Genomic DNA, 13235 nt, shown 5'->3' with positions numbered 1-13235 from the left:
AATGTTTGACTTATGGCTCACCAATGGGGATTGTTCATCTGTCACATGATCATCTTCTCGGCCCAGACAGCCTCCTTGTAATTGGAGAACACACCTTCCCACCAGGCAGGGAGGGGAAGTGTCCCTAGAGATGGTGAGTTTGGGAACCTAATTTTGAGTAGAAATTTCTTACAAAAACCACTAGTTATTATTCCTTCTTGAGGTCCACACATCAACTGTTTTTCTTTTCTCCCTCTTTTTTCTCTTGCCCCACACAGATTTTTAAAATATTAAATCTCAAAATAATTTTTAATTGGAAATACATTCTTTTTTCTTGGGGGGTGGGGGGAGATACATTCTTATGGTACCAAAATGACACCTAAAGTGAGAGGTCCCCATCTGTCCCCGAGCTTAGAAACAAGGAAATTCAGATAGTCCGTGTTCCCCTTCACTATTCTTTTGTGTAGTGTTCATCTGTCATTTCTGGCTTCCCTGCTCCTCAGGGGCTAAAAGAGGCTGTCACTGCTCTCTTCTTAGACAACTGTCCCAGCCTCAACTCAATGATTTTCAGCTTTTAACAGGCCTTGTCTCCTTCAGCCCAGAAACCCAGCAGCCACCTTGGAGTGGAGATTTACAAGAGAATATACATCTATATACACATCTGAATGTATAAGAATACTTATCATTATGCCTGTGTTTTAACATAGTGTGTGTATATTTTACACATACATCAGCAAATATTTTCATTGACTTATTTGGGTGTGAAGTTCTCTTTAACATACAAAAGAAGATACTTTTGTTTCTTTTGACTTTTTCCCCCTATTCAAATACCAAATTGTTCTTATTATTGCCCCAAGAGAGGTTATGTTCTTTGGGGGTGGGGATGGGAGGCAGAGATGAAGAGAAAGAAAACCGAGCTCTTCAAGGGCGGGGGGAAGGGGGGAAAACCGTCTGGGAATCTCAAGAACATCTTTATTTCGGCTTTTAACTCTCCGCCTTACTGATTAAAGAGTTCAGACCCGCTCCCCCACCCGCGTTCAATTATCCCCCAGCATCTTTTCTCAGAAGCTGTCACCACCACTTGCTGAACCACAGCCCCATCCTGAGCCATTAGCCCGGTTCTTTTCCTTTTCGCTTTGCTTTCCTCAGTTTCTCCCTGCAAGCTTTATAAATCTCCTTTGGAGGAGGAGTGTCCAAGCGGGTGGAAGTCTGAACACAATGCAACCTGAGAATTTCTGTCACTCTCTGCATATGCTCCTAAGTGCTTTAATCCCAATTAGGGGCGGCTGACACACGGTCCTATTCATTCCCATCAGCTCTTGAATACATTTGCCTAGAAATGAACTTCACAAATAGAGGCGCTCCTAAATGTGCCCAACAGCAAGGAAAATCGAATTGAGTGCGGGCTCATTCGGCAGCGGCAGGCAGAGGAGCGTTGAATGTGAAGGTGCCCCGAGACATTGCAATTCAGCAACACAGCTCGCTGACTTTTCTTTGCACCATGTCAACCGAAAGAACCAAGAAATAAGTTGGGGAACTCCGGTTAAAAGGCAACTTGAGAGGGACTCTGAATACTTTTATTGAGCCGCTTCCAGTGAAGGACTTAAAAAACAACAAAAAAGACACCACAAAATCCACCAGCGGCGTCCCGGCTGAGTCCTGGGCGCGCGTTTGGAGCCTCCGGGCCGCGGCGCACCCACCGGCCTCGCAATTAAGGGGAAAATGGCCCCGTCGCCGGCGTGTCATCTGGTGGCGTTCCCAGAGCCCGTCGTCGCCGCCGCCCTATTCAGACCCGGCCTTAATGTCCCACCCGCGCCTCGGGGGCCGCGCAGCTGGTCCGCGCTGACCCGCCCGCCCGGCCGGCGCGGACACCCTCGGGGGGCGCGGCCAGGCCACCTCCGGCCCAAACTCGGTGGAGACCTAGGCCTCTGCCTCCGCCCGGGTCTCGCCTGCTGTCCTTGACCCCGTACCGCTCCCTCCATCCCGTGGTTCGGGACTCTGCGCGCCGGCCAAGGAGTGGGGTGGGGTTGGTGACTCCCTAACACCCGAGTCCTTAAGGCCAAGCGCCACGGAGGGGGTTGAGCAGCCAACTCCAATGCCCTGGGGAGCCGAAGCCCAAGGACTTTGAGCCCGGGAGACCTGCAGCTCAGCGAGAAGTCCTGCGGGGCCTCTTTCCCTCTAGGCGGAGCCCAGCAGGGTCACACGTGCGCGGCGCGGCAGCGTTTCCAGCCCGGCGCTCGGGCGCCAGCAGGCGCGGGCGGGGGCCGCCCCCTGGCGCAGCGGCGAGGTGGGACTGGGCTCCAGGCGGGCTGCCCCTGTGGCGGAAGGGCCGCTGCTCTCCCGCGCCTATACCTGTTTAGGGGCAACCTGTTACCCGCGCGGCGGCGTTGGCCGCGCGGTTACGCGGTGGGCCGCCCCCAAACCCTGTTGGCCCCGCACCTCGGCACAGAACGGATTTCGCTTTAACGGGGCCTCTGGACGTCCATTTTCAGTCCATAAAAAAGCCAAGAGGAATGTTTTGATTGAGTCTCAACATTGTCTTTGAATAAGGCTGAGACCATGTAATTAATGTGTCTTTTTAATAAGGGACAATACGGCCGTTCAAGCTATTTAATTTCATTTAATTTTCCATCCCATTTGCTGCACAGTCCGCTTTTACTTTTAACACCCAGCCTTTCACGGCCCATCTTGCTCCACTGGGCACATTAGATTGGTTTCACCCTTGCTTTTTAGGGGAGAAAAAATAAAAGAAAATGTGTTCCTTTCCTCCTTTGTGGACAATTTATTTCACTTGGGGAACTTCAACTCTGAGCCACAGGACAGAATAAAACTGGGCGAGCTGGTGTGAATGCCTCTGGCGCAGTCCCTTTCTTCTGGTGGGGCTGGGAACCAGCCACAATTGGCTATATTAATAAATAACTTTCCTCACAGTCGGCCTTTACATGGTCCTATTGACAAAATTGTTCGCGTGTCGTTCACGCTTTTTCACTCATTAAGGAGGGCCGGGGAGGAGCCCCGAACCCAGGCCCCGCGCTCGCCCCTTCCCGCTCGCAGTGCTGGTAATTTAAACTGGGTGTCATCCTGGAGTCGCCAGGCCAGAGGTTAGAGGGACATGTTCATGGCTTAAATTTATTGCCCTCCAACTCTTCAGAGCGGCTTCCTCTCCTCCCCTCCCCCGGCTTTTGCCATTCATGGGCAGCTGGATCAAAGGCTCCCTCCTCTCCGTCTCAGGCAGCCTTCGCGGCCCGAAGAGAGGCAATTGGAGGGTTAAGAAGAAAAAAAATCAGTGGCAGCTCCCTCAGAAAGTGGCCCTGGGCACGGTGTGGATGCACGGATAGAGGGACCGCAGCGTATGGTCGCCCGGACCCGCCGAGCGGCTCTTTTCTGCTCCAGCTGCCGCGCCTACACAGGCCTTGGAGTTACCACCTAGTGGCCATCCGTGTGTCACCGCCCCGCCTGACTTGTGATGCTTAGACTTGAGACCCTTGACCTGGCTTGGATTCCCCTATTAGGCAAACCGCGAGTTTTGGAGCGCCCCTAAATTCATTCGCTCTACAGATCATTGCTGTTGACCTTCGCACAAACGCTAGTGAATCTCAGAATGGAAGCCAAGAGTCTGCATCATCATTCCCATTCTACGGATTAGGAGACTGAGGCTCTGAAGTAATTCCCCGAGGCTTGAGTGACGGAGCACAGACTGAATGACCCCCATTCTCTTGACTTTGTCCAGTACTGCGAACGCAGGTCTCCACCGAAGGGTGCCACACGTAGCTTCTCTGAGGGCTTCGTGGGACGAACTGCTAAATTACAGGTGTCGCCACCTTGCGTTCTGCCGCCCTTGTTAATCAGAGTTATCCCCTCCAGTGGCCTAAGAACCGCAGTTTCGCGGGCAGAGCCTGGTGGAGATTTCGGCGTGGCGGCAGCGGGGAGTCCTCTGCTCATCTGTACAGTGGTTGGGCCTCCAACACCAGGCCCGAACACAGAGTCATTCAGTCCTCTCCAGGAATACCACGTCGGGCTCGTGTCCCGGTCCACTGGATTTGGGAAGTGGCGCTCGGGGTGAGCAGCACGTGGCAGGTGAGGGCAGAACTGTCACAAATATCTAATGAATTTGATCACTCGGCTAACTTATGAAAATAATTGTCCCCACGCAAATCGGAGGTTTCCCTAAAAGAAAACGAGGAACATTCTAGTTTAGCTCCAAAGTACTCGTTCTCCTAGCTTACGAACTGGGCTAAAGGCAGAGGTTATCAACGCCCACCTCGCCCTCTTTTCTGTGACCTTTGCTATAGTGCTTTTCCTTTTTTTTTTTTTTTTTAAGAAAAGTCTGGTGTGTTGGTTCTGGGGAAATTAGCCCCAAGGAATTCATCCTCGTTTTAAACTTGAAAAGCGTGCAGGACTTAAGAGACACCGATGTAGAGAACAAACGCATGGACACCAAGGGGCGGGGGGGACAGTGGCGGGGGATGGTGGTGGTGGGATGAACTGAGAGATTGGAATTGACATATATACGCTAATATGTGTAAAATAGATAACTAATAAGAACGTGCTGTATAAAAAATAAATAAAATAAAATTCATAAAAACAAAAAAAGCGTGCAGGACTTGAGTCGTCGGTTGGCGTGCAGGGGAGACATGATTAAAAACCCAGCCCGCAGAACCCCTCTTCAAACCTCGGGTGCGGTCAGGGCACGCGAACCCCCGCAGCGTCCGCTCCTGCGGCCTCTTCCCATTCTCCAGAGAAAGTGCGGCCCTGGGGTGCACCCGGGAGCAGAGATGAACAACTGACCTCGTCTCCCAAAACTAGTCCGGACGCTTCATACTTCGGGGCGAAACTGGACAGAGGGAACGGTAAAGCGGTTCTAAATAGAGGACTGGCCTGAACCCAATCGCCTGAAATGGTAATACGGCCGTTATTTAAAAAGTGTAGGTATTTTCTGGTGTTTTCCCATCAAGTACCTGCCTAATTTCTGTATGGCACACGCCAGAAATCAATAGAAGTTAACAAGTCCTCCAAACAGTCCCCATCTCTTTGTTTAATCTCCTTTACAATAAAGCCAAGGGGAGAGAATTAAAAATCTTTGAAGTAGACCAAGGCTCAAAGGAATCAGCCAAGTAGACTTAAAGTAGTCACTTATTTCCCAAAACTGGTTTGTCGGTGAACAATAAAAGGAAGTAAAATTTATGGAGAAATTATACAGTGGATTTGTCACTTAAAATATCGTAACTGTCTCGAGGACAATGCCCCATGCTGAGGATTAATGGTCACGCCGGACCTTTGATTCACCAGCGCCTTTTCTTCGCCCTTGACAAATTGGATTTTTAGGAATGGGAAGGTCGCCTGGACCATTGTGCGCCAGCCATTCAGAGGCCTCGATTATGCAGGGGGCTGAGGGAACCACTCCATGTGACCTTCTCGGGTAGGACTCTGCAGCTGCTCTGCAGCGCAACTCTCTCACCAAACTCTGCGCCCTTGCGCTAGCGGTGCCAAAAGGCGCCCGCCCAGATTGAAAAGGCGCAGTGCATGCCCGGCCGCGTCACTCCGAGGGCGGAGAACGCACGTCGGGGCGCGGCTCGCCAGCTAGCGTGCGGCTCAGGCTCTGTCGCTCGCGCCCTGCCGAGGACCCAGTGCGCCCGAGCGCCTGCCTGGCGGCGGCGGCGGCAGCAATGCACGGAGCCGCTCGCGCTACGGCCACCAGCGTGAGTGCCGATTGCTGCATCCCGGCCGGCCTGCGCCTCGGGCCGGTGCCTGGAACCTTCAAGCTGGGCAAGTACCTGTCAGACCGCAGGGAGCCCGGGCCCAAGAAAAAGGTATTAGCCATTCCAACCTCCGCCCCCTGCCGTTCGTTCGCCTCCCCTTATCCCCTCCAGGAAATGGGTGGATAGGGCTAGCGGAGGAAAGGGGTGACTGAGTCGTTACCTGCCAATTCTGTCAGTTGGAAGGGGACTCCGATCATTTCCCACAAGTCGCACTAGCCGAGAGCTGGACGTGGGCCGGGCTAGGGGAGAGGACGTGGCTGAGAGCGGACAGTCCCCGGGTGGGATGCGTGGGGCTCTTTACGTGCCGGGACCACTCGGAACCCCCGATTTCCCCGGAGCGTGGGGCGTTCTTCGCAGAGGCGCCCCCCTCCTCCCGCCGCATCTCTCCTCTCTTGGCAAATGTGCCTTTTCTCTTTTATACAACTCACAGGCGCTGAGGACTTTTCTTACCTTCTGCCCTTCAATGAGCTAATTTGAGGCTTAAATTTGCCTTCAAATAATTTGATCTCATCGTCTCCGAAAAATTTATCCTTGGGTACTCTGTTCCTAGAACCTCCCCAGGTGTTTCCTTCCGTGGGTGTCTGCTTGCGGGTTCGGGGTGAATGGAGAGAGGGTGCGCCAGGTGTTGGCTCTGACGCAGACTCCGAGGACGAGGAGCGCCCACCCGCGAGGGGCACCGGGGCTGAGCGCCTGCAGCCGGGCTCGGAGGGGCCAGAATCGCAGTTGGGAGGCGTCAGGGCCAACCCGCCCGCTCCGACTTCCCAAACAGCGTCGCGAACCCCGACCAGAGAGAGGTTCTAACGGGCCCCCGCCCGCCCCGAGGCGTCTCAGCGGGCGAAGGTCGGCCAACTGCCACCGGGAATGAAGGCAGGAGTCCGGTGGCGTGGGCAGGGGTGACTGGGAAGAGGACCTTAGACTACAGCTTTCTTGTAAGGAACTGCTCCGGGCCCGGTCGACGGGACCCGCATCTGGCTCCTCACGCAATCATCCTCTTCCCCAGAGTAGTATAGCCGGGCTCGCCTTGTACCGCTCCTTCTTCTTTAAACGCGCTTTAATTGCTTTTAAATGGCCGGCCAGCGCGCGGCCGCTTTGTTCAGACAGTTTCGCCGCGGGGCTCGCGGGCACCTCCGCGTTTTGGTGCGGTGCCGCTGGAATGCGGAGGCAAGAGAGGGGGCGCGGGACACCCTGCGTTCTGGGACTGACTTAGAAACGTCTCTAGCCTGGTATCGGGGCTGCCCTTAGAACCGCGAGACGGAGAGCTGGGGTGGGGGTGGGAGACGTCTTGGCACGAGATGTGCTCAGGCACTCGGGCAGGATGCTTTCACTCCTCGTGCTGTCAAAGTGGGACAAGACGGGCGGGGTCGGGGGGGGAACTGTTATACTAGTCAGCCTCCCCTCTTCCTCCCTCCCCCAAGCAAGGGTCCTAAGGACTTACTCTCCTCCCAGCAGCCCACAGCGGTCTGGCCAACATGAGCACAACCATTTTCCTGAGTCGGCTGGGGGTGGAAGATACACTTGCCCTCTGGGTTGTGGGCCTGGCCGTGGCACGCGAGAGAACGACCACTCCTTGTGTTGCAGGTGCGCATTGTGAGAGGGGAGCTGGTGGACGAGTCGGGGGGCTCCCCCCTGGAGTGGATAGGGTTAATCCGGGCAGCCAGGAACCCCCAGGAACAGACTCTCGAAGCTATTGCAGACTTACCCGGAGGACAGGTACTGTGGGCTCCCCCCCCTCCACTGCCAATTCTATCTACCAAACTGTCACTGATATTAAGAGCAAAGCACTTTAGCTAGAGGTCTCATTTAAACGTCCCAATAACCCTATAAGGCAGATACTATTATTTTCCCGGTTTGAAGAATGAGGGAATTGAGGTTCAGAGAGGTCCAATAGTTTTCCCAGCGTCACACAGAGTCAGGGCGGGGAATCGAACCTTTCCTCTCAGTTGTTTTTTGACCGATTACCCAGGAAATGACAGCAAGCTGTACTGTTCCTTGCGTCCCAGATCTTCTACCGAGCGCTGCGAGACGTCCAGCCAGGGGAGGAGTTGACCGTGTGGTACTCCAACTCCTTGGCGCAGTGGTTTGACATCCCCACGATTGCAACTCCGACGCACGACGAGAAAGGTACCGCCTCTGAGAAAGCCGTCGGGTGAGCGCGGGTAGGCGAGAGTCCAGCCCGCCTCCGGTCTTTGGGCCCGTCCCTAGACTTGAAGGGCCTTTTTCCTGCGCTGTGTAAAACTGAATTCATACTCCCTGTCGGAGTGGGCAGGGGCGAGGTCATCACTACCTCCTTTAAATCAACAGTAAATGATAAAAACAGACCATAATAATCTGACTCTCGATGGCAGGGAAAAAATACTCTTCGTGAATTTCATGCGGGTCATCCTTTCTGATTGCATACCCAAAGAGACAGTTATTTACTCACTTAAGAATCAATAAAGATGCTTTAACGTAGTATTAGGGTAACCACCTCATGAGCTCCAAAAAGTGTAACTCAAACCTGGAATGCTTTTGAAGGCGAGGGGCATCTCTTCACTGGTTTGGAGGAAAGTAATGTATTTCTACAGCATTTTAGAAGCATTACGGTACTTACAGCTGGTCAGTTGGCAGGTACTGAGGCCCTTCCATTTAAATGGTATTTATTCGTTTCCCTCTCCCTACTTAAATCGAAACTGGGATGTATCCCAGTTTCTTCTCAGATTTATTTGACCCCTTCCAAAGCCAAGAGCGGATTTATGCAAATTAAGGTGCAGTAACTAAAGAGAAAAACATTTTCAAACCTTCCCTAGAACACTGAGGAACACTTGCTGTGGAAAAAGGCTGGGAGGTGCTAAAATAGTTAAGATCTTGAGACTCCTTGTTATTGCACAACACTTCCATGACTTTCTTTGTTCTTTGCCAGTTGTTTTTGTTTGTAATTTCTCCTAAAGACACAGTTATATTTAAAGTCAACATCATGGATGCCGTGAACTATTTTAACACATTCTCCTGAATTTCCTGCTCAATCTCATTCCTTTAGAAATAAAGATCTTAATACAAGTGTGGGACTTAAACAATTAATGAATAAGAGAATGAAGTTAATTCAAAATGATGAATCACTTCACTTCAGAGTGTCACTGTCTTCTGTAAACTAATTCTATTGATTTTGTGGGTAGATCTGTATGTACAGTATTCATAAAAGTTATCTTAGTCTGTTCCTTGCATCACATTACATCCTCTTGTCAGCTTCTTCCAGTAAAAGGGAAACATGACAAAAGCCCCATAGTGGAAAACTCTCAAATCTGCCAATATAGAACAATTCCAAGGACTCTTGGCCTTTGGGGGCCAGGAATTTTTGCACAGAACACCCTTCTTTAGACACTCTCAAATAGTACAAAAGCAACTTTTTTGAGTGGTGGCCCTCATGTTTTCATTTCAGTCAATAGAGCCTATAAACATCATATGGTCACAGATATCAAAAGAGACACCATTTTCCTTTTGGGGAATGTGTGGGTTACTTTGAACCCTGACTTCCACAGCTTTGAGGTGCTTGAAATCTTGACCACCTTAGAGTTAACATCCGGGAGAGGAGGCAGAATCACTTATGAAGTGTGTTTGGTACTTTTGGCATAGGTTGGATTTCAGAATCCAGAGAACATGTCAGTTCATTAGGATAAACAACAAAAAAAACCAAACACAGTGAAACAGAAAACATACATTTGCTTAAACCTTGAAAAGAGGAAGAAATAAGTAGGGATGGCTGCTATTCTTCCAATATTGACTAACCCCAGTGGGTTTCAATTCCATAGTAAGATTAACAAAAATACTCTTTGTTTTAGGAACAAAGCTTACTTGGCTTTGCATTGAGCTGAGTCACTCTAGGGCAGCCTCTGAAAATGCCCTCTTTAAAAAGGGGTGATGAGAGGGAGCTTCTGAACTTAGCAGAAAGAAGGTTACTTAAGATATTAAATCAACATACCCACCAAGAGAACTCAGGAAGTCTCTTCTTTCTCTCTTTTTATGAAGATTTATTTTACATGGCTGTTCAATACAACAGAAATATTGAATTGATTTTTATTTAAGTCTTCCATAAATAATTAGGATAGGGCACATAGGCAAATCCTCTTCCCTTCTTCTTTTTCATTCTGCTCTACCTTGGCTTCAGCTGGAATAATCTGCTCCTTACTTGAACTTCCACCTTAGTTATCTGGGAGGACTACTTGCTTTATACAAATTCAGAAGCAAAATACATGAAGGGAGGAATATCTGAAAATTCCCCCCATTGTTGTTTCTGTAGTAATGTTTTAGAAGTTTAAGCTACTTGTGTGCAAGGAGGAAAAATTTAAATTTCCCATTACATTTAATGAAACTGACATTTACTTTGGATACTTCCTTGTGGCTCAACTAACTTCTTTCTCATAGACATCCTTCCCTTCAGTATTATCGATCAACCACAACACTTAAAAAGACACCCAATTGCAAGTTCGCTGTTCTCTGTAGGGATGTAACATGACCTTTTTGAGAGAAAATTAACTTCTACCATGTGATCAAAATCTGTTTCATACATGTGTCTTTTGATTGTGTTCATAGACCCTAGCAAAATTTAAAAACAACTAATGTTAATAATATTAAACACACAAAAAAGGTTTGATGCCAAAAGCATGTATATAGTCCCTGATATAAAATAGTGCACTTATCAAAAGCTGAGTATATTATTCACACACACACACACACACACACACACACACACACTATATTTTCCAAGGACTTTACTAAGCTTGGATTTGTGCAGCTATCTAGGAGTTAATTAATTACCAGGTGGAACAACTGACAAGATAATGCAACATCATCCTTCTGTTTTTAGAATATCGGGACATAAGACTTTTTCTTTTCTCCCATCAAATTAAACGGGGTTAAAGAGGAAATAAAGATACAAATAATTTTGAAGAATAGCAAATCATAGTCCCTATGTGGTCCTTCAGTTGGTCACGCTCCAGGAAAACCTCAGGCAAAGTGTTTAAGGCTGGGAGGGGGTGGGGAGGGTGGTTAGTGGACATAAAAGACATTGTTCTATGAAAAGGAATGATTACATATGGCCCATACATACAGGATATTGTCTCGCCTGGTAATGAGGCGCTCACGACCATTAGATTGGCCTTTGTTCAGTTTACCCAAACTCCTTGACATACGCCACCTATTCTGCAAACGCCAACAGATGGGCCCAGGCCCAGCACAGCCCCAAACACTTGATTTAAAGCAACAGCTGCTCTCGGCTCTTCCCTGGCCAGCCTGCCTGAGCGCTGCCCTCCCAACGAAGATTTGCTCGCATGGCCCGGAGGAAGTCTTCGTTGGAAAGGCCCAGGTCACCCCTCTCGGCCCCTGAGTAGTCTCAGAGGATGGAGATGGTGACAAAGTTGGCCATTTGGGGCTTCTCGGAGTCCTCGCTACAATGGGGCTACCGAACTCACTTATTCGCCGGAACCCAAGAATACTCCTGCTTCTCCCCATACCGCTGGTCAAAACCTGGGCTTTGCCTTGTGCGCGCTGGCTCTTTCTTTCTCTCTCGCTTGCTTGCTTCTCACCGGGTCGCTTTTTCACTTTTTCTCGCCCAGGGGAGGAGCGCTACATTTGCTGGTACTGCTGGAGGACGTTTAGATACCCCAACAGCCTTAAGGCGCACCTACGTTTCCACTGTGTGCTCAGCAGCGGCGGGGCCCGCGCCTACCTGCACCACGAGCACACGGCTCGCCAAGGTGCTGCCCCGGCCGCGGATGGCCTTCGCCTCTCTCCGAAACCCCCGGCGCCAGACTTCGCTGCTGCCGCCCCGGCGGGCACTCTTCGGGCCCACCCGCAGGTCCCGCCGGCCCTCCAGGCTTGCGGAGCGCGGGAGAGCATCAAGCGCGAGGCCTCCTCCGCGCCCTCGGCCACCTCGCCACCCCTGGCCAAGTGGGGGCCGTCCAAGAAGGGCAAGGAGCAGCCGGAGCGCATCCTGGACATGAGTGGTGCCGCCCGGGGACACGGCCACTTCCTCGGCATCGTGGGCGGTTCCCCAGCGGGGGGCGGCGGCTTGTCTTTCTATCCTGGCGTGCGCTCGGCTTTCAAGCCCGCTGGCTTGGCCAGGGCAGCCGCGGCCGAGCACTGCGACCCCTACCGGGAGGAGGGCGGCGGCAAACCTGGGGCCAGCCTGGCCTTAAGCAGGCTGCTGGGCGGGGGCCGGCCGGGCGGACGCCCGGGAAGCGGGGAGAACCCAGCAGCGGGCGAAGCGGGCCACCACCATCACCACCACGGGCACCATCACCACCACCACCACCCCAAGTGCCTGCTCGCGGGGGACCCGCCACCTCCTCCTGGCCTGCCCTGCTCCGGGGCTCTGCGCGGCTTCCCTTTGCTCCCCGGGCCCCCGGAAGAAGCTTCCGCCTTCAAGCACGTGGAGCGCGCCCCGCCCGCCGCCGCCGAGCTGCCGGGAGCGCGTTACGCGCAGTTGCCCCCGGCGGCCGGGCTGCCCCTAGAGCGCTGCGTGCTGCCCGCCTTCGACGCGGGAGGCCTCAAAGGCTACCCGGGTGGCGAGTGCAGCCACCTGCCCGCCGTCATGCCGGCCTTTACCGTCTACAACGGGGAGCTACTCTACGGCTCACCGGCCGCCGCCACTTATTACCCGCTCAAACTGCACTTCGGCGGGCTGCTCAAGTATCCGGAGTCCCTCTCTTATTTCAGTGGGCCCGCGGCGGCGGCGGCGGCGGCGGCGACGACGACTGCTCTGAGCCCGGCCGAGCTGGGCTCCCTGGCTAGCATCGACCGAGAGATCGCCATGCACACGCAGCAACTGTCGGAGATGGCGGCCGGGAAAGGCCGCGGCCGCCTGGACGCGGGAACATTGCCCGCGGCCGTCGTGGCGGCGGGTGGCAATGGGGGTTGCGGCAGCGGGGGCGGCGGCGCGGGCAAGCCCAAGACGGGCCACCTGTGCCTCTACTGTGGCAAGCTGTATTCGCGCAAGTACGGGCTCAAGATCCACATGCGGACGCACACGGGCTACAAGCCGCTCAAGTGCAAAGTGTGCCTGCGGCCCTTCGGCGACCCCAGCAATCTCAACAAGCATATCCGGCTGCACGCCGAGGGCAACACGCCCTACCGCTGCGAGTTCTGCGGCAAGGTGCTGGTGCGCCGCCGGGACCTGGAGCGCCACGTCAAGTCCCGCCACCCCGGCCAGAACCTGCTGGCCAAGGCGGCCGACGGCCCGGGCGCGGAGCCTGACTACCCCCCGGAGCCGGGGGAGCCCAAGAGCGACAACGACAGCGACGTGGACGTCTGCTTCACCGACGACCAGAGCGACCCTGAGGCCGGGGGCGGTGGCGAGCGTGACTCGTAACGAGTCTTCCCGGGAAGCGGGGAGTGTGGGGCCGTGAACAGAGAGAAGAAGGGCTTCTGTTCTGGGAGAAGAGGAACTGCTGGTGGTGAGAAGAAGGGCCCAGCGGACAAAACCGGTTTGTTTTGGTCGGGCGCCGCATTTGGAACGGTGAGAAG

At 53.0% G+C, this 13235-nt stretch overlaps 1 protein-coding gene across 1 annotated transcript; it reads left to right on the top strand.

Annotated features, from left to right (window-relative positions):
• The first annotated feature begins 1997 nt into the window (after window positions 1-1997).
• Window positions 1998-13210, top strand: PRDM13 (PR/SET domain 13). The gene is given in 5 exon segments (XM_082475497.1): window positions 1998-5572; window positions 5575-5789; window positions 7317-7448; window positions 7739-7859; window positions 11327-13210. Coding segments are annotated over 5 exon segments (2292 nt in total). The 5' UTR covers window positions 1998-5502; the 3' UTR covers window positions 13081-13210.
• Window positions 13211-13235: the final 25 nt, after the last annotated feature.

The sequence above is a fragment of the Balaenoptera physalus genome (assembly GCF_965194825.1).
Source record: "Balaenoptera physalus genome assembly, chromosome: 9".
NCBI classification, from domain to species: domain Eukaryota; kingdom Metazoa; phylum Chordata; class Mammalia; order Artiodactyla; family Balaenopteridae; genus Balaenoptera; species Balaenoptera physalus.
Note: the sequence above shows the minus strand (reverse complement) of the source record. Positions and strands in the feature narration are given on the sequence as shown.